This window comes from Apis mellifera, linkage group LG13 (genome assembly GCF_003254395.2).
Source record: "Apis mellifera strain DH4 linkage group LG13, Amel_HAv3.1, whole genome shotgun sequence".
Lineage (NCBI taxonomy): Eukaryota > Metazoa > Arthropoda > Insecta > Hymenoptera > Apidae > Apis > Apis mellifera.
Genome location: NC_037650.1, coordinates 6163291 through 6188722, shown reverse-complemented (window position 1 = coordinate 6188722; position 25432 = coordinate 6163291). Strand labels below are relative to the sequence as shown.

The 25432-nt window shown below is 40.0% G+C and overlaps 1 protein-coding gene across 13 annotated transcripts in view; it reads left to right on the top strand.

The window, feature by feature from the left end:
* The window catches only part of LOC726547 (protein abrupt), a 69781-nt gene extending 54143 nt beyond the window's left edge, over nt 1-15638 (top strand). For 11 of the 13 annotated variants that reach the window (XM_006560357.3, XM_006560348.3, XM_006560347.3 and 8 more), the window contains exon 8: nt 3522-15638. In XM_006560357.3, the coding sequence (XP_006560420.1) occupies nt 3522-4528 (1007 nt within the window). In that variant the 3' untranslated portion in view covers nt 4529-15638. Of the gene's footprint in view, nt 1-519; nt 1626-3521 lie in introns of those variants that run through there. The other 2 variants (XR_003305928.1, XM_016915754.2) reach the window with 2 other exon arrangements.
* Nucleotides 15639-25432: the final 9794 nt, after the last annotated feature.

Below are 25432 nucleotides of genomic sequence, written 5' to 3'. Positions count from 1 at the left end.
GTCCAGTTCTTATCCTTGGAAATGTAATATCCGGAGAAGAAGCGTCCGTGCTCAGCCACCCCACGCATACAAATATACCACACGGTACATTCACAGAGAGAATCGAACGGTTCCTGCTCCCTCCTCCCCCACCCCCAATAATCTGGCACGTGAGATTCTGCCTGGACACGTTCAAGCATCTCTGCCGTAGTAGTATTCGATTTACGCGATGATTGCACGAATTCCATGGAGTCCTCTGTCTGCCAATTGCGCGCGATATCGAGCAGAGAGAGAGCAATTAGCGATCCGTCAGAGATATATATATATATATATAAACCGGTAACCGGTAACCATTTGCGGGAGATGTAACCTCCTCTCTAGATATTCCGCATGAATCAATGGGGATGTTGCGGGTGGGTGTATAGGGCTCGGGTGGAACGCGTATTCGCGCGCTTTGGTACTCTCTGTTTTTATTAGGGGTTGGGTTTGAGTTTATGGTGGTGGTGGCTGGTGGTAACGTTGGTGTGGTGGTGGTTGCAGATCACGGGCTCGATGAGGCAGAGGGCGCGGCTTACCACCACCACCACAGCCATCACCAGCAACATCATCGGCATCGTCATCATCATCCACTATCCGTTCCTCCTCCTCACCATCATCATCATCAGGCGCTACAGGAAGACGCAGAGCAGCAGCAGCAGCAGCAGCAGCAGCAACAGCAACAGCAAGACCAGTCGACGACCACCTCGTCGACCACCAACACCACCACGACCAAGTATCAACGGAGCCCGGCTGACTACAGGCAACAGAAGATGATACGCGATCATCATCAACAGCACGGTTACAGGTGTCCCCTTTGTTGTAGGACGTTGCAGGACATCAGCACGATGAGGGCTCACTTGGAGCATCATTATCCGCGCGACTCGCCAACCTGTCCCGTTGCCTCGTGCGCGAAAACATTCTCTCATCCCAACAGCGTGAGGAATCACATGCGTTTGAAGCATCCGGTACAATGGGATCAGATAAAGACGCTCAGATGGACTTACGTCTGATAAACAGGCCGATGGATATTATCCGGGTTACCTTAGACTCGCGTAGCCATTTTTTTCTTCTTCTCTTCTTTTTTTTTTTTCGCTCTTATCGGGTTTTCTCTACTTATTCCCCCCTATTTCTTTTCTTTTAATCACTTTCTTTCTCTCTCTTTTGCTTCTAGCTTGTTTACTCCTCTCAATTCTCTGTATTCTTATTCTCTTCTCTTTCGTATGCGCGCGGTTTTTTCTTTTTTCTTTCTTTCTTTCTTTCTTTCTTTCTTTCTTTTTTTTTCTTTTTACATCCCCAATATAAAAGTTTCGCCGTTTATCGATTGCATATACACGTGTCTTGGTAGTCTCAGAGGGGTGGAGAGGGCGCGTTTCAAGGAAAAATGTCTCGCGTGCCAGAGTCTATAAAGAGTTCGAAGGTATTGTATACGCGATATTGCGATCTGGTTGAATGTAAGTATAACATCTTGGGGGAGGAGGAGGAGGGGAGGAGGGTTAAGAATGATTTCGGGACGAGTCTGCGCGCCTACGATGATCGGTCCCCTTTTTAGTGCTTTATTATCGAGGCAATTGTCGCACAAGCACCCACCTCTCTTCCTGACAATTAAACGAGAAGCGCACATTTTGTAAATATTCGGGAGATTATTATTATTATTAATATTAATATTAATATTATTATTATTATTATTATAATTATTATTATTATAATTATTATTATAATTATTATTATTATTATATATATATATACATAAAGAAAGAAAAGAAGGAATATATTATATATATATAAATATATATAAATATAAATAAATAGAGAGAGTATATATATATATATATATAAAAAGAGTAAATCTATATATATATAGAGAGAGAGTGAGAGAGAGAGAGAGAAAGAGTTGATTTTGTATAAAAAAAAAATGTACGAAACAGTATTTCTAGTAGAGCCTGATTAATAAAAAAAAAAGTAAATAAATAAATAAATAAATAAATAAAAAAGTAATAAGGATGGATAAAACGGTAGTCACACCAATAGAGATCGTGTATTAATAAGATCGACGTTGATTATACGACTACGATAATGTAATAACGGTTAGGTTAACGTAATCTTAAACAAGAGAAAACAATGTTCCTCTAAAGCTGAGTAAGCCAGCCTTACGTTAACGAGCGTAGTTTTTAAGAAATGAGCGTAAAACACGAGTCGAGAAATTTCTTTAGATTACGAGCGGAACGTTAGTCGATCTTGCAATCTTGTAACGGCTAAAAAAAATCGAAACGATACGATAAAAATTGGAATCCGAAGATTTTCTTCCGCGCGAGAAAATAAAAATAAAATAAAGATAGGAATAAAAATTAAAAAAAGTTGGACGAGATTAGTTTTGCGATGCTTCCGTAATCGTTATCCGAAGAAACGCGCCGCAATACGAATAATTAATTAATACGTATATTTACACGTAAATTCACACGCGTAGAGAAAAAAAAATATTATATATATTATATATATATATATATTAAACAACAGACGAACATATGTATAATAACATATGTACAACGTATATTAAGCGAACATTTGAGAAACGATCGACGAACAGAACACGATGAACGAGTCGATTCGAACAGCGCCTAGCCTTATTTTTCTACAATCTTCTGTTTTTTCGTCAGTATTCTCTAGGAATAGAAGAATATATCCCAGACAGGTTAAGTTTTTTTTTCGACACACCGATAGTTACTAGAGGATACGCTGCGAATAAATTACGAGGAAATTATATAAATATATATAAATATAAATACATATACGCGTGTGCACGAGTTGTTGGTTGCGCGAGTGATGATGATGATATTTACGAGAAAGAAACAAATCTCTTATTATTGATTATTCAACGGCTAGTCTCGATTACGACATTCTTTTTTTTTCCTTTTTTTTTCTTTTACTTTATATATATATATATATGTATATATACATCTTTTCTTTTCGATAAACACGACACGACAAACGCGCCTTGATTTTAAAAATTTTGGAAATGGAAATGGAAATGGAAATCGCTTTCACACAAGCGACAGCTCGTGCCACGGACAATGTATAGAGCATCATACGCACTATTTTAGCAGATACTAGGGTACGTAAGATTATACGTAAGATACACGAAATAAAGTATATACTATTTAAGTAATGCTTTGTACAATAAAAGGTATTCAAAGAAGATGACGTGGCTGATCAATCCATCAATCAATGGACATCCATCTTTATTCGATTTACCGAATAGCCGAATATCCGAGGCAAACGAGATTCTAAAAAACGGAACGAAAAAAAAAAGTTTCATCTCTCCTTTAAGTTTTATCTTCTTTCGTTTCTAATCTAACTTTTTTTAGCTACTCTTCCCACGTGGTTTGCCCGGTCCAGGACTTGCGCCGCCAGCATCGGCCACCGCAAGCTCCTCGAAAAAACGATAGAGGAACTTTCACTTGGGGAAACTCGCCTTCATCACCCTTTTGTTTGTCTTCTTTTTTCAGTGGCCCGCCGCGGCTTGGACATGATGCGGGTCCGCGCCACAGATCCACGCCCCTGCCCGAAATGCGGTAAGATCTATCGATCCGCCCACACATTGCGCACTCACCTGGAAGATAAGCACACGATCTGTCCGGGGTATCGTTGCGTGCTGTGCGGTACCGTGGCCAAGTCGAGGAACTCGTTGCACTCGCACATGTCGCGCCAGCATCGAGGGATCAGCACCAAGGATCTACCGGTCCTGCCGATGCCCAGCCCGTTCGACCCTGAATTGGCGTCTCGTCTGTTGGCCAAGGCAGGTGTCAAGGTGAGTCCCGCCGAGTTGCGAGCCCGTGCGAGCCCCACCGGGCCGAGAAGGGGCGACATGAGGCTCGAGATACCACGAGGGGGCGCCCCGTCCGAGGCTGGGAGCAGCATCTGCGGCGGCGACGATCCGGAGGACCTCACTTTGCCGCTCAGCCTCAGGTATGGATCACCCACGCCCAATAACAACACCGTGATCACCAAGGTGAGCGGCAGCGGTAACAACGGCAGCGGCAGCACCACCAAGAACTCGACCACGACCGCGATAGCGGCCAAGTCTTTGGACACGTTGCACGGCAGCCGCGAGCCGAACACGGCGCCCCTTCATCCACCCGGCCATCTTCATCCGAGCCATCACAACACGAGCGCGACGGGATCGGCCATTCTCGACACATATTTGCAATTTATAGCCGAGAATTCCGGTTTGACGACGATGGGCCTCAGCCCCGAGCAAGCTGCCGCTGTCGCGGCGGCGCACGCGGCCAAGATGGCGCACATGAGCGCCATGGACAAGTTGGGCGGCCGTGGGATCGAGGATTATCCCATGATCGGCCGAGACGAGGGTCGGGGGCCCGGTGTGGTGCACGAGGATCGCCAGGACGCGATGCAGGACAGGCACGTCGGGTTGTTGGAGGAGGGGGAGTCGTCGGGGGGCGAAGAGGACGATTTTAGCGAGAACGAGGAGCCGGAAATCGTTAAAGCCGAATAGGTGGCACGCTCGCGGCAATCTGCGACCATAGTTTGTTACTTTACAATCGAGTGACCCGATTATTAGGAAGCGCTTTGGAGAGACGCGTTTTTTTTTTTTTTGGATCCGATCTTGGGATCTAGGCGCGTTCCCTTCGCTCGCAGTCAAATCCATCCACTACCTCAGTAGAGACTTGTCCCACTGTTTTCTTTTCGTTGCGGGAGAATAGAATTTTTGTTTTTCTTTCTTTTTTTTTTTTTTTTGTTTTTCCAAAGAAAAGATGAAGAAAGAAGATGAAACGAAGTCATGACACACACACGTATAATTCACACGTTTTACATTTATATAAAATACCGGGCCGGTTCCGAATCGGAGAAACGAATCCCTCCTTCGCTACTACACTCGGAGAAACGGATCATTTCAATTTCCGTTTTCCCCTTTTTTTTTTCTTTACGAACACGATACATAGAACACACACGTACACACATATACATATATATATATACCTCTATCACACATCAAGTAAACACGTGTATATGCGCGTATACAGTTTTTACCCCAGTTTATAAAATATTCCATCTGTCTACCTCAGTGAAGAACCACGATAAACGATAAGTGATAGGACAGACCAAGACGAATCTCACGGACGACGATGATGATGATGTTTCGGAGAGAGAAGAGAGAGAAAGAGAATCAGAATCAGAATCAGATGATAAAAAAAGAGATGATATCGCCATGGCTATTCATTCTTCGCATGATTTTTACTCATTTATGAAAAATGATTTATGAATATACGAAGAACGATATCGATATATCGCGACAGACGTCGTTCAACCGGTTCCAACGGACCGGCGCTTTCACGATCTCGTCGAAGCGATGATTCGAAAAAAAAAAAAACGAGAGATCGCCCCAGCGAAACCTTAGACGAGAGGATGCTAGGGAGGATCAATTGTTCGATTCTTTTTATTTTCTAGAAACACTGTTTGAGAGAACGAGGGAGAAAGGAAGAGAAAGGGAGAGAGAGAGAGAGAGAAAAGAGAAAACGGTGATCGTCGCGTATATGCACGCGACTCCCGAGAAGATATTATTATTATTATATTATATTATATTATTATTATTATTATTATTATATATAAATGTTGAGGAAAAATATATATTGTCTAGATTTATAGAGAGGTTAGTATACCACGACGCGTACGTACGTACGTGCACACGATACGGATAACGTAAAGGAGAAAAAGGAAATAATACGATAATAATTGGAGAGAATAGAAACGCGTTAAAGTAACGAGTAGAATGATACACGTGTTTAGCGTTAGGGTTTAGCACCCTTTGTATTTTTTAGACGCGTGCATCTTTCCAAGGTACATACACTCACTTACAGACGCGAATACACGGCATTACGTACATTAAAATACATACACACACGCCCACACTGTACCATTTTTCACGCATAGTTGTACACGTATACACACACACACACACGAGAGAAAGAGAGAGAGAGAGAGATTGAGAGAGATTGAGAGAGAGAGAGAGAGATTATGTTTCCGCGCTTGATTTGAATTCGTGCGCGAATCAATTACGTACGGTCGTGTCTCGTCAAGAGAGTCGCTTTAGAATCGCGACGATTATTACGATTGTTAATTATCTACTCATTTTATTGTAGGAATAAAAAAAAAAAAGAAAAAAGGACGGGATATGCAAAGCCGGAGAATCTCATCGTGTCGATCAATGAAATATTCTCGTTTCGTTTGGTTAGACTTAGGTTAGAACGGTGTTCTGAACGAAGAAGTTGGCTAGTTTTCTTTGACCAGCCAGGAGAGGGGATACGATTGTTACGATAAAACGTGATAAAATAGAATCTCGTTAATAGGATTCGAGAGATGGTCGAGACGATGCGTTCTACTCGGTTCTGGAAAAAAATGGAATTAGGCGAGGTAGCGCGCGAAACTACGAAAAAAAAAGAAAAAAAAAAAAAAAGAAAGGTCTCGACTAGGGCGAATCAATTGACCTTATTCTTGTCGTTCCTTTTTTTTTCTTTTTTTTTTTTTTTTTTAACTCTTTTTCCTAGTTTTCATTGTTCCGTAGAAAATCCGTCGAATTAATCGAAATGGGAAAAGAGATTCATCCCCTAAGGGCTTGCCATGACTTTTCTTAGTACTTAAGTTCTTTATTTCGATCATTCTCTCTTGAAGGGAACGACACGATTCTTTTTATCCGTAGAGATCTTCTCGCAGACGACTCAGTTGCTCGTGTATTGTTTTTTTGTTGTGTGTTTTCTTTTTTCGAAAGAAAGAAAAGAAAAAAAAAAGAGAAAAAAAAGAAAGAGAGAAGAAACGTGACGCAAGGAAACAAGGTAGAAGCCACGAGTGGAAAGGAAGAACTGTTTCATCTTTTCTTGAACTTCGTCTTGCTCCTAATGGAGCATCGATCCGCAACTCTTTCCGCATTCTTGAACGTGTCGTTAGCTCTGACTCATCTCGATACTCCTCTCTAGCCTCTAGTTTTATTTATAAATCCGTTAACGTCTCTTCTCGTCCTCTAACGATTTTTCGTTTCACGATAAATTGTATTTCAAATTTTATTTTTTATTTATATTTTTCTTTCTTTTCTTTTCTTTTTTTTTTTCGATCATCCTCGTAAATTATACACACACGTGGTTCTCGTTCCACGAGTGGCGATGAAGATATATATAAAATTGGAAAGAAAGAAAGAAAGAAGTTAGAGGCAGTTTCGAAGATCGTAAACTGCGCGCGCGATTTTTCATTTGTCCAGGTTCGAGAAGTATAATAATATTAAAATGGTTCCTAATAATTGAATGCAACACACGAGCTACTTTGATTTACAGTATATCTTGAGAATATATATTATATACATATAAATATATACATACATGTATATATATATATATACACACACACATACACACGATACACACATAATTAGATACGCCTAGGAAAAAAAAAGAGAAATTTAGCAATACGTAGTGGCGCATCTCGTTTTAAAAAGGTTTCTTTCCTTTCGCGTTCTTTATTACAATAATTGTTAATTTCGTCCTTTCTATTATAATTTTGTTTCATTTCTTTTTTTTTTTAATGCGCGAATTTTTTTTCTTGCGCGAATGTGCATGGAAGAGTGACGAATGACGAATAAGTGAGAAAATCGATTATGGCTGAAGATGAACCCTTTTTTTCTTCTTTTAGATTTTTAACACCTATTTTTATTCTTTCTTTCCTTTTCTTCTTCTTTCTTTCTTTCTTTCTTTTCCTTTCTTTCTTTCTTTCTTTCTTTTTTTTTTGCCTAGATTTAGTAGGTTGTAAACAATACTCGGAGTATACTAACCCTTTCTTAGCCTGTAAGAGCATTTTATCTATGAAACACAGGGACTCTTAGTGATTTCGTCGCTATAGGAATACGTTGTTCACGAACGGAATATATATGCTGTGTACTTCTGCGCGAGACGGAATACGTCCAAGAAAGAGAGGGGAAAAAAAAAAGAAGTAGTAGATTCGAAAAATCAAAAAAAAAAAAAAAAAAAAAAAAAGAAAGAAAAAAAGAAAAAAAGAGAGAGAGAGAGAAAGAGAAACCGACGATCGATCGTGGATCGAGCGCAAGACGAGCAAAACTTTTTGATGAGCAGCGTCGAAAACCAACCCCCTTTCGACGAATCCTCGAGATCTTATTTATTAGAGATTTTTAAGCTTATTAATCGAAGAGTATAAAGTTTTTATCCGCGACAATAATTAAGGGAGAATTGATCGTATTGAAACAATGTTCGCAAAGAATTATCAGGATAAGGGAAACTAGAAGAGACAGGGTGTTGAAGAAGCTTTCGACACTGGGATTCCTCGATTTTTTAAAACTTTATATTGTACATACATACGGTGGGGGTATTTGTATACGATCGAAATACTTGTATACGAATCCGCGGGGAAGAGGCCACGGGTAGATCTTTGTAGAGAAAGAAAAAGGAGAAAAAAAGAAAGAAAAAAAAATAGTAGAATCGTAATACCGTTTATCGTGCGCCCTCGAACCGTGTTATTTTTAACGCTTGTTACGAACAGATGAAATTTTTAATATACGCTCGTTCGCCTCGCGGAAAGATTCACGAGTCGTCGCTGCGCGAATTTGCACGGTGGAAAGCTTCGTTGATAGACGTGTTTTTATTGTAAAATGGAGAGAATGCGGGAATATGATCGATCGAGACGCGAATCCAGGTCTAATCGGTACAAAGAAACCACTTCTTGCCTTGAAGAAAGCTCTCTAATAAATATTAACGGATCAGATGCGATCGTGTCGCGAGAGAAGGGTTAAGGTAAAAAATTGAAATTAAAAAAGAAAAAGAAAAAAAAAAGAGGAGGAACCCGGAGGAAGAAAAATAAAGAATAATAAGTAAATAAATAAGGGAAAAAAAAAAAAGAGGAAATTCTTCGCAGAGTACAAATTTATTCGCGATGTTTGTCGAGGAGAAGAATCTTAAAGAGAAGAAAACAAAGAGATAATGGAAAATAAGAAAAAAGAAAAAAAAGAAAAAAAAAGAAAATATAGTGGACATCGATCGAAGGAGGAAGCTAAAAGGTTTTCTAGGTATCGTTATACGCGTTTGTGACAACTGTCTGTCCGGATCAGAACGAAGAAGGGAGGAGAATGCAAAAATAGGGTTTGATCGTTTTTTTTTCCTTTGTGCCATTGTGAATAATTAATCAAACACGACGAGGTTTAAGACTTTCTTTTTCCTTTTAATCTTTCTTTTTTTTTTTTCTTCTTCCATTCGTTTCCGTTGTCATTATTCTTTCTCTATTTCTTCACCGGAGAAAAATTGTACAGAAAGCGTCTCCCCTTTTAATTATTCCAATAACCCTTCATGACGATCAACAAAATCATACGTACACGCATTGATCGTAGTCGCGTGGAAAAGTTGATGAACCCAATACAAAGTGATCTCGTCGATAGACTTTCTTCTTCGCTTTTCTTTTAATCTTTTGTCAATTTTTTTGTTTTTCTTCTTCTTCTTCTTCTTCTTTTTTTTTTTTTTTTCTTTAACTGTACAGATACAAGCGTCGATTTCGATCAATCGTCGCGATAATGTACGTTATATAGAGAAACACGTACACATTGAAATATATATATATATTATATATGTACACTGACACATGTACAGATTTATCGAACGCTGCAAATGCGTATACATATACACACATACATATACACACACGTTTACGTACAGGCACGTAAGCAAACATTATAGTTAAAAGGGTTGGCGGGGTGCGTTCGTCTATCCCTTTAAAGTGACAAGATATTCACGATACCCTCCCTGCAGATCATAGTTTTCTACGACAGTATTTATATAGCTATATATACATATAAATAATTATATCTATATATATATATATACACAATCAGAAATATATTGTATGTATATACGAAATGTACATATACATATTAAAATATTTTTACACGAACGATCCCCTTTATCGCGCCAGCACCCCGTCATCCCACCCTTCAGAGTCGGGTGTATCCCCGGTATTGAAAAAAAAAAAATAGTCCGTTGAACGTAGTTCGCAATAGTCATTTTGGAATAAAATAACCACCAACTACAGTATTGCAATAGTTGTTAGAATGACAATCGTGTGAACGTAATCGTGGAAAACGCTCCCCTTTCCTAACCGATCGATTCAATTGGGAAAAGAAGAATTAAAAAGGAGAACGAAAAAAATTAAAATATAAAAAACAAAATGAGAAGAAAGAAAGAAAAAAGGAAGAAACTGGTTCGCGGCAAACAAACACTTTTGATTTCGCTTGAAAGTATCGCGAAACGAATCGAAAACGGAGAGGAGCGGAATGAAATAGCTGTCTTGGCTGCTGATGATGATTCTTGGCCAAAGAAAATAAGAGAGAAAGAAGTATGAAAGAAAAGGTGGTGAACGCACGACAGAACACTCGTCTTCCGTATCGGCGAGCCGCCGCGGCTCTCTCGGTATCGACAATAATAAACGGCGAGCGTGCCGGCGCTCGTAAATGCCGAATCGTGCGAGTGCACTCGTCTCCGCGTGGTTTTACGGTGATTATAAAGTCGGATTAACGACGCCGTAAACGCGGCTAAACCTTTCGCGAATAGTTCGCCAGTCGGGAACGTTTCGTTCGAGTTCTTAGGGAGGGGGGGAAATGCAAATAAACCGTCTCTGAAATTCTCTTGCCTACCGGAATAAAGGGAATCCGGCAAAGTCTTTCGGCTTTCGGATATCCTGGCTGTAGAGGATATCTTCGTGGCTCGAGCGAGGGCAAACCTGAGAGCATTGTCGAACCGTGTCTTTTCGAAAAAGACTTGCGAAATAATTATAATTAAATATCGTCCTGCTTGATATCGATCGAATCTTTCGTTCCTTTTTTTTCTTCTTCTTCTTCTTCTTCTTCTTAAATTGCATTACAAGATATAAAATACAGGATTGGCGAATGTTGTTCTGTCGTGCGTTAAATTTTTGATCGTGCAATTCAATCATTGATGATTGAAGTTTGGGGGGAGGACACGGAAGAATCAGTTTTTTCTTTTTCTTTTTCTTTTTAAAAATTTCGCAAGGGAGCGATCTACCACCTCAGGTACTCTGAAAAATTGACACGATTACATGATGCATTGTTGTAAATGTAATAACAAACTCAGGAAATCTGAAGCAACCAGGCCGTGATACTATTACTTATAGAAATTACTGCTACTGCTACTATTACTACTACTACCACTACTACCACTACTACTACTTCTATTACTACTACTACTACTTCTATTGCTACTACTACTACTACTACTATTACTACTACTACTGCTACTACTACAGGTTTGATTCTTTATGCGTTAAACGGACGCTCGGATGATTCGCGAGCCAGCGTCTATTCTGTTTTGTTTCGTTTGTTTATTTGTTTCTTGTTTGTTACGAGATTTTACTCTGGCAAGTGGCAAGGCGTGTGCATACCGCGTGTCTGCGAATCTGCAGCGAATGTGCCCCGTGAAATCGATTGGAGCCGTTCCGTTCGCTTTCGAAAAAAGAAAGGCCATAAACGAGCTGAATATTGCACGATTACATTACACTATATTGTATATTGTATCCGAGTTGATGCGTCTTCAATACAAATTGTTTCGTCGTTTGTCGGGACGAATCGGCACGGCTCGAATTTCTTTCGCGTGCCACGTGTCGCGATGATTACGCGAATTATTAGACAGGCAAAGGGAATTTATTAAAGAGAAAAAAAAAAGAAAAAAAAAAAATAAGGGAAAAAAGAAATGATTGTGAAAAATCACCACAGCTACCTCCATAATTAATTAAATATCAGTCTTCTTCTCGCGCTATATTCACGCTCATGATTACCTAAATAAAGCATATAAAGTAACGTTACTTTTTTACTCGATGACGTTCGAGTGACGGGCGAGTAATAATAATTCGTCATCCCGGCGAAACCATTGCATCTCCGCATAGCGAGTATATTATTATAATATAATAATTATGTATACACAACGTTTATATACACATAGTCAGAAGCGCGGGATAATATAGCCTCCACGGATTATATATAGGTTTAAGGGTTTGCCTCCTTCCGCGGAACAGTCGAGCCGGCAATGGAACAATACAATAATAAAGAAGAAGAAGAAGAAGAAGAAGAAAAAGAAAAAAAAAAGAAAAGGTGTAGAAAGAATTTCGTCGAACGTCGGTCGCGTTTCGATGTGGAAATTATATTTTAGACAGACTGCTCAAAATAATTCGAAGATTCACGTTTCTAAGTGATAACGAGATAGAGGATGAATCGCCGGTCGCGTTTCAATGCGCGAAAATACTGCTCAAACTATTTCGTTTCTCTACGAATTACACACACACACACACACACACACAGACTTAGGTAAATCGAATGAAATAGCCATAGTAGGATATTATTATTATTATTATTATTATTGTTATTATTATTATTATTACTATTATTATTATTATTATTTCTTCTGTCCAGAGATCGCTAGAGATAATATTCGAAACATCTTCGAAATTGTGGCGAAGATAAGACGAAGATAATGAAACTCGAGTCAAGATAGATCAAACGGTGTTTCATCCACCGTTGCTTCCGTAATGCAATGTTCTTTTTTTTCTTTTTATCAGAAAAATAATATCTCTACAATCATCGAGGATGTTCGAAGTTATTTATTAGCACTCGAATCACAAATATATAGAACACACAAATGATAGAATTCTTCTCTGATTACTTTGAGCGGAAAAGATGGGAAAAAGATGGGAAAAAGAAAGAAACTACTATTACTTGTATCTGGTCGGAGATTACAATGGAGCTACCTCAGTTTTACAGATATATAATGTAATATCGACATAGAACGCGCACTTCGAGCCGCATTTTTCTCGCTGAAAATGGACAAGAAATAACTATTTCACTGCCAAGCGTGCCATGCTCGACTATTCCGCGTGCGACAGTGCTGAATTCCAAAATCACAATGCAATACGTTGTACTTACAGTCGTTTTTACGCGTTGACTCGTCGATATATACCGGTTAGTGATTTTACTGCTGCATAGAGAGAGAGAGAGAGAAAGAGAGAGAGAGAGAGAGGAACAGAGAGAGAGAAGAATGAAAGAGATGATCGTACGACAGAACGAGAGAGAAATCGAGGAAAAAAAAATACATTTTTTTTTCGCGTGAATGCGTTAATGCGTGATACACGATGTTACACCGCGTGCAAGGCAGGTGAAAATGTAGAGATTTTTTTAAAAAGTGTGACAGAGAAGGAAGAGTGTTGAAGTGAGAAAGAAGACTAGAATGCGAGATGACCGTGTAAGAAGAAGAGGAAGAAGAAGAGGAAAAAGAAGAAGAAGAAGAAGAAGAAGAAAAAAATACGTTCGGATGGCCTCCTATTATTATATTATATGCATATAATTATATATATTATTAGAAAGTGAGAAGAAAAGAGGAAAAATATAAAATATACCTATCTACGTGATATTTTACAGAGAACATAATCAGGGACGCGTCGTAACCATAGACGTATAATTATTATATTATATATTATATAATAGAGTCTCTTTCTAGTGATAGAAAAAAAAAAGGAAAAAAAAAAAAAAACCATAAACTCTTAACTTATTTTGTAACTCATCGTCGGATCTGAGGAAGAGGAACACGGTCGCGTGACGAAACCAATGAGCGTGCAATTCTCGACGTACGGCGTGATCAAATTTCAACATATTTTTTTTTTCGAAACAATACAATGATGATAGAGAAATGATCGATCGTGACAGGTTTCCACCAGGTTTTCTTACAAAATCTCCATAAAATTTTAAATTCGCGATTCTCACGGAGGGAACTTTTGATGGGAACGACGAAAGGGAAACGTTCAATCTTTTCGAGCATCGTTGTCGTTCAAAAGTTCATCGTTATAATTAATTTAATTATTATTATTAGCCATAACTTTCGTCGAAACGAAAAACTTGGCTTAATGTTTCGTATTGGCGTGCACGATCTCGACCGATCTCGATCCTTTTTATTTTTTTAACGATTTTTATTTTTCCGGCGAATAAATCCATCATTCTCCATCACGATTTCCTCCTGAGAGACGGATAACTCTCGTGTTTCTTTTTCTTTTTTTCTTTTTTTTTTCTTTTTCTTTTTCTTCCGCCTATTAAATTTATTAATTTTTGAATGTATCATCGACATACGGGGGCCAGGGTGAAAACCACACCGTTTTGTCCGCGAAACGTATTATCGATTTGCTTGTTATATCGTTATCGCCGCCTTGCTGAACCGGCGCGATTCTCCCATTAATCGTAAACGCTAGCTAGTAGGCGTAATTTGCATATTGATCGTACGGAAAGGGAAACAAGAAGAGAGAAGAAGAAGAAGAAGTGGAAGAAGAGAAGAGATTGAAAAAAGAAAGAAAAGAAAAGAAAAGAAAAGAAAGGAAAGGAAGGAAAAATGCGGATGAACATTGTCGGAAAGAGAAATAAAAATGTTGTAAAAATTTGCGAGAAAATTTCGAGCATATCCGTAAGAGCGAAGAGTTTCGAAGAGTGGTGGAAAGAAAAAGGGAGTAAAAGAAAAAAAAAATAAAAAATAATGGTAAAGAGAGAATGGTTACGAGAGAGTGAGTGAGAGAGTGAGAGAGAGATAAAAGGAAAGAGAGAAAGAAAGAAAGAGAGAGAAAGAAAGAGAGAGAGAGAGAATTAGCGATCATCATGGGCCCCGTCATCGAGACGCAACGCCACCTCGTTCTTTACTTAACGGTTAACTATCATTAAGGTGCTTCAATATTGTTACGTTACGTTTTTTTTATTACCGTCATTTAATATTAATGTTATTATTATTATTGTCATTATCATTTCATTTATTATTAGCTTCGCTAGATCGTGTTTAGAAAAAAAAAAAAAGAATGATGTACATCTGTCTCCTGGCAGGGAATCGAGGAAAAAAAAAAAAGATACAAGGGAGACGAGATCGCGTTATTTCGTGGGCATTGAAGGAAAAGGGGAGGAGAAAAAAAAAAGAAAAAAAAAAGAAAAAGAAAAGAAAAGAAAAGAAAAAAACGTGCATAGAAGGAAAAACGCTTCACGCTTCCGCGCGAATATATATTCTTTTCCTTCGTCCTTTCGGATTTTTTTATTTTTTTTTTTTTTTTTTTATCTTTCGTTGTATTTTTCTTCGCCCATCGATTTTTTTTTTTTCGCCCACGTTTCTCGCCATTGAGACAGAGGCAGTCTTGCTGCTAACGTGAACGAGCCAGTATGTCAGATATATCCTGTTTTCTTTTTCCCCTGAAAATCCTATATCTTGTCTTGTCTTCCTAATTCTTTCCTCTTTCTTTCTTTTTTTTTTTTTTTTTAAATATCTTGTAAATACCAATCTATTAGTCCTATTTATCTACCTGATATTAACCGTTCCAACGAATTTTCCCAAATTTCTTAACTTTCTAACCTTCCTTTTCTTTTTTTTTTTTATAATTTTTTGTTTTCCTTTCCTTCCTTCCTTCCTTCCTTCTTTCCTTTCTTCCTTCCTTCACACATACTACGTTACTACTTTATGTTCAATACGTTTTAATTTTGCCATTCTTAGCATGTAAGCCATCCAACTTGCCAATACGATTACAATAAAATATGTTTAGAAAGGAGAGAAACTGTGCTGCGTTCAGTTCACGCCCATTTATTTCAGTTCCTTCTTTTCTTGTTCGCGTTTCGAGCGTAAGTATCCTAATCGATTTTGATTTTCCCGATTTTTTTCGAAGCACGGTAAGTCAGAGATATCAGAGATCCAAGTACAAATTTCATGTACAAGTTTTATATCCATCCCATCTTTTATTCCCTTCAACTTAACGACGAGCTTAATCTTTAACTTTATCCTTTCTTTCCTTTCCCTTCGTGTATAATTTCAGACCGAAATCTCTTTTAGCTTGCCAATATTTTTAATCAATAATCACGCCGTACGTCGTCGATCTTTCCACCACAAGTGGAATACTCATAGTGGTGGAAATTTCGTTCGATCGAAGTACAAAATCATCCTCGGAGATTTACACCGAGATGTGAACAAAAAAAGGAAAAGGCCACGCTTTCGATAATTTCCTCGAAATGAATAATCGAGAGACGACAAAATCTGAAGGACGGGCAGGAGAGAAATATATATTTTTTTTCGTAACGAAAAAAAAAAAAAAGAAAAAAAAGAAAAAGAAAAGTAGAGGCGAAGAAAGAAACGGAGAGATTCGAACGATTTACATACCGCGGGGAATGCGGTGGACGCGTTTTATCGCCGTTTATTATTTATCGAGGTTGGCCGCATCCAGGAATAATGGATCGGGGCGGAAATTGCCTCTAAATACGTTGGGGAGCGTGAAACCGTGCAACGATGCACGGTGATGCATCGCGCTCGAAGGGAGAAGAAGGAAAGCCGAGAGGGTGGTGGAATGTTATCACGTATCACGTGCATAGTTCGAGCTACGGATTCCTTGCGTAATTTTCGAGCGCAGTGTTATCCGTGTTATCCGTCGCGAGATCAACAGTGACGATCGATCGAAATCGATGCGATCACATACGCCTTTTTTCCCTCCCCTTTTATCGCCGATATTTCATCGATCAGAGGATATAATTATAAATATAAATCGGCTTGGTTGCTAAATCAAACTGTTCATGTTACGCGAATACTTTGGAATACTTTCTTTCTTTCGATCGAAGCTCGTATCTATCGCGTTATTATTTAGAAATTCATTTTTTCACTCGATCGAAGAGATCCTTTGTTTCTTCGACGTAACTAATCTTTCTTAATAATTCGTGAATCAAATTTTTCACGAAAAATCTAGCTTTTCAAGCTACTCGTTCCATCAGTTCTCTATCCGTTCGCACGGATCTCTGTCTCGATTCGCGTGCAATCGATCGAAAGTGAGAACGTCTGGCCCGAGGGAAGAGCCGTTTTTTTTAAAGCTTGCCAACCGAAAGAGGAACGGAGCCCGGGGCTCGGATTCGAAGAGAGAAAAGGTCCGCTTTAATACGGATGCGCGCGACGTTCCCATCGATTCGACGTCGCGTATTTCGCGCCGGAGAGGAGCGGGTTTCCTCATCCTGGAAACGGATCGAGTCGTCGAATGAGCGCGTGGAGAGAAAAAGGTCGGGCAATTTTTATACCCGGCCGCGCCGTGCTTCGTGGACGCCTCGTTAACTTAACGAGACGTTTTCCTAACGGATCAGTCGCGATCCCTGCTTCTCCTCCTCACGAACGGATTCGATGCAAGCCTTTTTTATCGTGTCGAGGCAAGTTTGGTGCGTTACGTAGCTCTGGTGCCTTCTTACGGCCTGTTTGTACGCAAATCGCACCACGAATTCGTCCATTCACGAATAATTTCTTTCCTTTTTTTCTCGATTTTAATCTCCTTTATTCTTTTCCTTTTTTTTTTGGCGTTTCGTTTATCGAATTTGGAAAGAGAAAAGTAAAGTCTAGTTATCTAGGATTTAGATTTGAAACGGACGTTACTTTCGTTCCGAAACGAAAATTTGGATTTCTTCCAATCCTATCCACGAAGGAAGATGAATGGAAGAAAACGTTTGGTTTTAATTTGAGGAGATTTAAATACGTCCGTGTAGCAATTGAGAAACTTTACTTATAGATCGGGTGAAGACGAATCGGGTACATCAGGCGATCACAGTTCCTATATTTTGCTCCCAATGCAAATTTAATATAAGGCGCTACGTGTGTATGAGTAACTGAAAGAGAGAATATATCTGGTTATACGATAAGACTTTAGACTATTGTGCGTATATTGTAACGATAACTTATATAAAGTTAAAATAAACTGTGTGTATCAGACGCGGTTATTACTTGTCGGGGAATACGTATTTTATAATATATTGGATGGGTATTATTATTAAAATTCGCTCGATCCGAGTCGCATACTTTTTAAAATCTTCTGAATTGGAGAGGAATTTTTTCTTTTTTTTTCTTTTTTTCTTTCTTTTTTTAACACGCGTTAGAATTATTTGAACATTGCTAAATATTAATTCACGATTTGTACGATTGTTGATCTTCGTGATGTACACGTTATTCGATAGTTTACAAATTTTTTTTTTTTTTTTTTACTTAATTTTTATTAGCATATTTTATTCGTTTATATAGAATATATTTTAGATGCATATATTGATCATTATGTACATATTGAATTTGCAGTCATATGATCCTAATAAAAAATCGTGAAATATATATTTCCTATTTTTTAACCATTTCAAACTGTGAAATTTTATTATTTCGAACAAATTTCAATTCTTTTTTTCTCGCGAAATAGTAAATTCAACGATTGCGAACTGTGATTAATCGATGATTAATTTTCAGGTCGAATTATTATTTTTTATTATTGAGGATAATACGATCGCATCCTCTGTGAATGATAATTTATCGATTTATCATTTTATCTCTCAATAAAATATAAATTATCGTATTAAATTATTTGTAAAATATTGAAAATAATGATATTTAAATATCTAGAATTAAAATTTTCGTTCGCAGGGTATAGGAGAGTTTATTGGATGCATTTAATGCGTAGTCTTGCCAAGCGGTGTTAAATAAAGACACTAGCGCCATCTCTTGAATACAAAAGGAAAGACAAAATAGGCCAAAAACCGATTGGTGGCGCCATCTCTCGACTATTTTTATAAACTCTAAAAATTTTTTAAAAACCGAGAGATGGCGCCACTAATCGGTTTGGGCGCAATTTGTACTTCCTTTCGCACTCGAGAGATGGCGCCACGAGTCCGTTTGGCGTATTTTGTATTTTTTTTCGCGTTCGAGAGATGGCGCCACGAGTCCGTTTGGCGTATTTTGTACTTCCTTTCGCGTTCGAGAGATGGCGCCACGAGTCGCTTATTCGCTATTTCCATCCTTGTCTAACTATTTTCTGTCCTTAGATTTCGAGTTTCATTTGCGGCACACTGAAGATGGCGCTGATTGCAGTATTTTTATTCTATCTCCATCCTTCTCCCACTGTTTCCTCTCCTTGTCTACATCTAGTTATTCACGCGCTCAATAGATGGCGGTAAGAGTCATTCATTCACTCTATCTCTTTCCTTCTTCCACGCGTTTTCCTTTCCTTTTCCAATACATGCTCCGCATTTATACGCTCAAGAGACGGCTCCAATATCCGATTAACTTTACCATCGAATTAAAACATTTTACAAACAACAATTATTCGATCCAATTTTTATATTTACATTCCTATTATCATTTTATACGCTATATTTGCATTCTTATTATTTCATATCGTGTACAAATTATTCTCTACGCATATATTACTTATATATTTCTTATCTCCCCATTGAATCATCTTATATACGCAATCTTTCCACGGTTGACATCGTTCACCCGCGAAATTTTCACGCGCATTTCCTCGAAATGGATTCGTTACCGTGCCAAGGCCAATTCTCCTCGCTAAGAATAATGATCACGTAGATCTCAGCCCACTTATAAATACACAAACACATCTCGATCATAGACGCGTAAAGCATCCAAGTCGCGAAGTGGGGATTTCTTTTTGCAAGGTTTGCAAGTTTATCGATCTCTATCGATCGAAATCATGACCGACCATTCGACTTATTGTTATTGCAGGCCCGTACCACTCGATGTTATCGCCACTGTTTACGGGTAATCGTTAATCGGACCAAGCCTAACAACGTTGTTGTGGACGATCGGCGAATTCGAGATGATCTTCACGCTTCGTTTAACCCTCGATTCAACAATGGCCGGGGCAAAAGGGTTTGTACGATTGTACGAAATCGGATACGGTACGATTGCGTCCCCGTCGCGAGGGATAATGGCGCGAAGGGTCAAGAGAGGAGAACGCGAAAGGTTAGCCACGACTGCGACAAAAGGGAACGGGAAGAAAAGAAAAAGTCAACGGTACACATAAGCGACATTCCACGCTTGCTTTCGAGTAGCTGCTAATGAACGTGACTGTGGGGCCAGGAAGTTCGGTGCGCTTTATGCTAATGTCTAAACAAATGGCATGCCTCGTGAAAAACACGACTTTTGTGTCGCTCCATCGCGCGTATGCGCGATTTTCATCTTCGTCGTTGCGCCGGAAATCTCAACGAGAGGGAGGGAGATCTCTCTCTCTCTCTCCTCACCCTTGAAAGAAGAAGAGGAAAAAAAAAAACTCGTGAAAGAGTAATGCGTTCCGGGAGAGGCCGCACGAGCTGCTGATTACTTTTCCTTCCTTCGCAAGGCCACGAGAGTCGAGAAGAAGTTTCCTTTTTTCTTTTTTTCTTTATTCTCGACGAGCATTAAATTGCAACGGCTCGTCGAATTACTAATGACTCGCGGCCACTGCTGGAATCCATTCTCCATTCTGTTTCTCTCTCTTTCTCTCTCCCCTGTGCTAACGATCTCTCTTCGTTTCGCGCCCGATAAAACCCTCTCCTCGCCTCGTCAAAGGGTCGAGATCGAAAAAAATAGCGCACGAGGGTCGTATTTTTCGTATTAACGATACAATGCTTCGTTATTCGTATGGCTTACTCGGCTGTTTGCGAGCCATCAATGCGTAACCATTATTACCCAGAGTCACCCAGAGTCACTGTTTTCGAAGGTGTGTAAAAAAAAAGCTGAGACCCTCTTAATATAAGAATGTATTCGAAAGTGGACAAAGGATGGAATGGTGAAAAGAAAGTTTAAAAGTTTGTTTTCGTTTCGTTACTCTTTTTTATCGCGGGAAAAGGGAGCGAGTGAAAGGGATCAAAGTTAGAGGAGCGTAATTTTTATTGCGACGAAACAATTCCACGAGTTGTTTCTCATCCATTGTCCGATCATTGGCCGTTGCAACCGTCGCGTATATGCGTGCCACATAAATCCGATAGCATAAATCTTTAATGAGGGAGCAGTTACGAGAGCGCGAAGAATTTCTTCCCCGCGGCCACCAGCCTCTCCTCCACCACACTGGACTGGAAGAGTTTGAAAATGGGTCGGTCGTCGATGTCACGGCTGGCTGCTGACACGCGTAATTACGCGTTTCCGCGACCGGGCCGTTTCCACGCCGGCTGAATACTCCCTCGACAGGGAGGGTGACGAATTTTCTTGGAAAGGGAATCGAGGAAATTGCGATTCGGTAATTGCATCGTGACAGCATCGTGACGGATGCGGAGGGGATCCCCTTTTCTTCTCCCAAAGAGTTCTCCCTAATTGGCGGACAGCTGGACAGTCGAAGGAATATTGTGTAACCGTAATTGCCTTTTTCCCCACCCTCCCTCCGTCGGAAACGCGTTAATACGATCCACGCACGGACGAAATTATTTTCGTGCCAAGTATTCTAGAACGCATCTGGGACAAGTTTTCCATTCCGTGTCTTTCCATTCGATTTACATGGAAACTATTCGTCGAATACTCGAACGATATCCCGTCTATTCTCTTCGATCTATACTCTTTACGATCATTCCCTCGCGTGTTCTAAATAACTCTTTCTGTTTTATTTATTATCATAAGTGATAGACGATTTTTCGATTTATATTAAAAAGAAAAAAGAGAAGATAAAAAGGAAAGGAAAGGAAAAGAGAAGGAAACGCGATGAACGTTGGAAAAGAAAGCGTGGCGCGCCCAGCCACGGGAAGTCAGTTTCCCATACCTCCAGTTCCCGGAAGATCCATCAAACCCTTCACGACCAATTACCGTCTCATTGTGACCCGCCACGTTTCGATCGCACGCATTATGTCTGCCCGCTAATTTTTCCGCGAGCCATCGATAAAAAAAGAGCTGGCCATTTCCGCGCGCAACTTCCGCCGATCCTTTGACACGGGCGGAGCCTCGAAAGAGAGAGAGAAAGAAAGAAAGAGAGGAAGGAACAAAATGGAAAAGAGGAATAGGTTTGTCAGCTCGTGCGTGTCGCCGAGGATGACTCAACGAGGCCGGTTTTCGGCTCTTTCTGCAGCATACAAACACGCGTGTTGTTCATCGTATCATCGGCCAATTACCTGTGGCCCGTGTCCAAGAAACGGCGCCTCGACTCGTCGCGTGACTCACAGCGCGTTTCTTCCTTCTCTCCTTTATCGCGCTGTGTGTATATATTCCCGCCACCCGGTATATTGAAACGTGTATTAAAACGAGCGGAGGGCGGGCAAGCCGCGTGCGGCGGGCAAACAATAACGATAATGAGTTAACAGGGCCCATCTGCCCTCGATGAAGGGCGTGCTGCGTGCGTCTGGATGGAAGTCATCGACAGACAGATACCACCGTAATGGAAATCGATCTATTTCAGCTTGCTGGCGCACGGTGTATATATATATATATATATATATAACTCGGGTGGATCGCGAGTTAATCGTTTTTCATGGACCGATGTGCACAGTTTCGAGAAACGTTGAATCGATTGAGTCGCAACTCTCTTTCGAAACTCGATCAGTTGATCGATGTAACCTCGGTGTCTATTCTATTAATGGACACGGTGATGTGTTAATCGAATATAGCTGGAACGAAGCGTACGATATTCTTGTTGGGTTAAGTTAATTGCAGGGTGTGTCTCGTTGGAAAAGGGTGGAATTTAGGTTATTAGGTGAATGGATATTGGGATAATTTTCGGAATCTTTAAAAATAATCTTTCGCGTCTTGTTCGATTCGAAACGATAACGACGAAATAGAAGAGTTGATTTCAGGTTTATCTTAGAATATTAGGTATATTAAAGATTTCGTTCAGGGAATGATTGTCGCAAAGGAGGAGAGTGAAAAGGTGGTTCGCGGCAAAGTCGGCTCGCTCGAGCTTCCTACGTGCATCGAAACGAATAGACGAATAAACTATGCGAGGTGTAACTGTTTTCTTTTCACGGCTGGCCGTATCGGGCACGCAAATGGCGGTGATTGGCATGCGGTTCGAGATTCGCGCGCGAACGGAAACGAACTGTTTCTGTGTCGTGAAAGGGTTGGTCCCTGACATTGATCGCTCGATTGTCTCCGCCTAGAGCCCAAACGTGGCGATCTAGCGCGATGATCTAACGCGACGATGACCGTTCGTTGACCCTATCGAGACCCCATCGTTTCCACGCGTCGCGCTATTTCTGATGTGTTTTACGCGTCGCAAATTATATCGCGCCCCCTCCCCTCCCTCCAAATCTCTCTCGTCTTCCCTCCAATATCCTCGAGATCGCGTTGCATTAAAGCTCGAGTTATTCGATTTCCGCTTCTGCTTGTGTAAACGACAAATATGGCGGAAAGATTCTTTTTAATTTTTTTTCTCTTTTACGAAAGAAACTTTCGTAGTTCGTTATGTCAACTTCAATCCAAAAAACATTCGCTTGTAACTCACTCGCTTGTTTACGAAACGTACAATCGCGGACAAGAATAAAATCTACGAGATTCTATCGATTATATGATAAATATGGCTGAGAGTTCTTAAATATTTTTTAATTTTTTTTCTTTTCTTCTCTTTTAGAAAGAAAGAAACTTTCGTAGTCAACTTTCATCCAAAAATCATTGGCTCGTTTACGAAGCGTACAATCCCGGACAAGGATCAAATTCACGAGCGATTCTATCAACTGTACGACAAATATGGCAGAGAGTTCTTGGATCTTTTTTAATTCTTTTTCTTTTCTTCTCTTTTAGAAAGAAAGAAACTTTCGTAGTCAACTTCCATCCAAAAATCATTAGCTTGTAACTCACTCGCTTTACGAAGCGTACAACGAGCGATTCTATCGACTATAGGACAAATATGGCGGAGAGTTCTCGGATCTTTTTTAATTTTCTTCGTCTCGAGTTACTATCTTTCTTTTCTTTTCTTCTCTCTCACGAAAGAAACTTTCGTAGTTCGTTACATCAACTTCCATCCAAAAATCATTGGCTTGTAACTCACTGGCTCGTTTACGGACTCGTTTACTAGCATACTCTAATTCACCCGACTGCGATCCCGGACAGAGATCAAGTCCACGAGCGATTCTATCAATCTCCTCTCGAGCGTTTACTATCGGCCGGTGCACGGCATCTTTTACGGGACCGGTCGCGATTTTATTGCGGACTCTATTGAATTTCAATCGGACCCACGGTTGCCGTAAAGTTACAGTTATACGACGTATAAACTAGTCCGATGCTCGAGGGGCAGACACACGGCGGGGATGCGATTCCGCGCGATGAATAAAAAGCGGTTCGCTCGATCGCTACGATTTCTCCTCCGCCTCGTTTTATATCCGCCCAATTAAAATCTCTCGAGAAAGTCTCGAGACAGAGAGAGAGAGAGAGAGAGAACGTTCGAACCGCGATTTTTCGCCCTCAGAGCCGCGCCTCGAGGAAAAATCCTCGTCGTCGCGAAGGAAATATTTTCGCCGCCAATTCGACGGGATCGACGCTTCTCTGGGAGCGAGAATTCTTCCAAGGTAATTGGTTTCGAGAATAGAGATTGCCTTCGCCTCTACTCTTACGTTTATTTTACGTGCCTCTTGTTTTCGTTGAAAATTCCATCGATCGTATACCCGATCGACCCGGATCCTCTCCCTCCTCTCCCTTCGAAATTTGTTTCACCCATTTGTGTTTAGCATTGGGTTTTGGTAAATGGAATTTCGAGTGATTTATACGCGGGGAGCGGAATCTATCGATTCAGAGAGATAAACGTATCGTGTTTAAGCTTTGTATAAAGTTGGACTGGAAATTGCGTTTTTTTTTACTAAACGTATTTTTCTCTCTTTTTTTTTTACAGAAATAAATCAACGTGGATACTTTATTACAAAAACTATTTTCCAAAAGTAAGTATTATTTATAAATAATGATTTAAACGCGAAGATTCTTAAATCCCTCGAAGACTCAACAATTATTCGTAAAACTTTAAACCTTAAAGAAAAGAAATCGATTCAATTGCAGTGATTTTCTAAATTATTTAAAAGAAAAAATTGATATCTCTTATCTTTTTCCATCCCACGCAAAATTTTGTACGAGTTACTCAGAGAGGCGAGAGGAAAATAAACACGTGGAATGGCAAACGGCAGACGAACGAAGAGTTGGCGCGCGCTTCTATATTCTATCTGAATAGAAGTCTGAATAGCAAGACGATGATGTGGGTTTGTCGTTGGGAGAAATCGATCCTCGTGAAAAGAGGCATTGACGAAATGGGCGCACAGATGTTTCGGTGGATGGCAGGATGTCCAGGTGGTGGTAAGTGTGGCACGCGACTCCGTGGCCCGTCAAAAATGCGTTAAAAGGCCTGCCCGATACCTCGGGATGAATGAGCGAACCGAATGAATGGGGAAACTGGCTGATGGCCGAGGTAAAGCTGTTACTCGAAGAATACGTGATAGGCCTGGCGAACGGTAGGGGGAACGGGAATTTTATTCCACTCTGTCTTTCTCCTTCTCTCTGCCTATCCTTTCTTATCCCTCCGTTGAAATTATCTTTCCTCGTGAATCGTGACGTTTTTAAATTTAATCGAACATTTTCTTAAATTTTCTCCAGTCAGAAATTTCAAT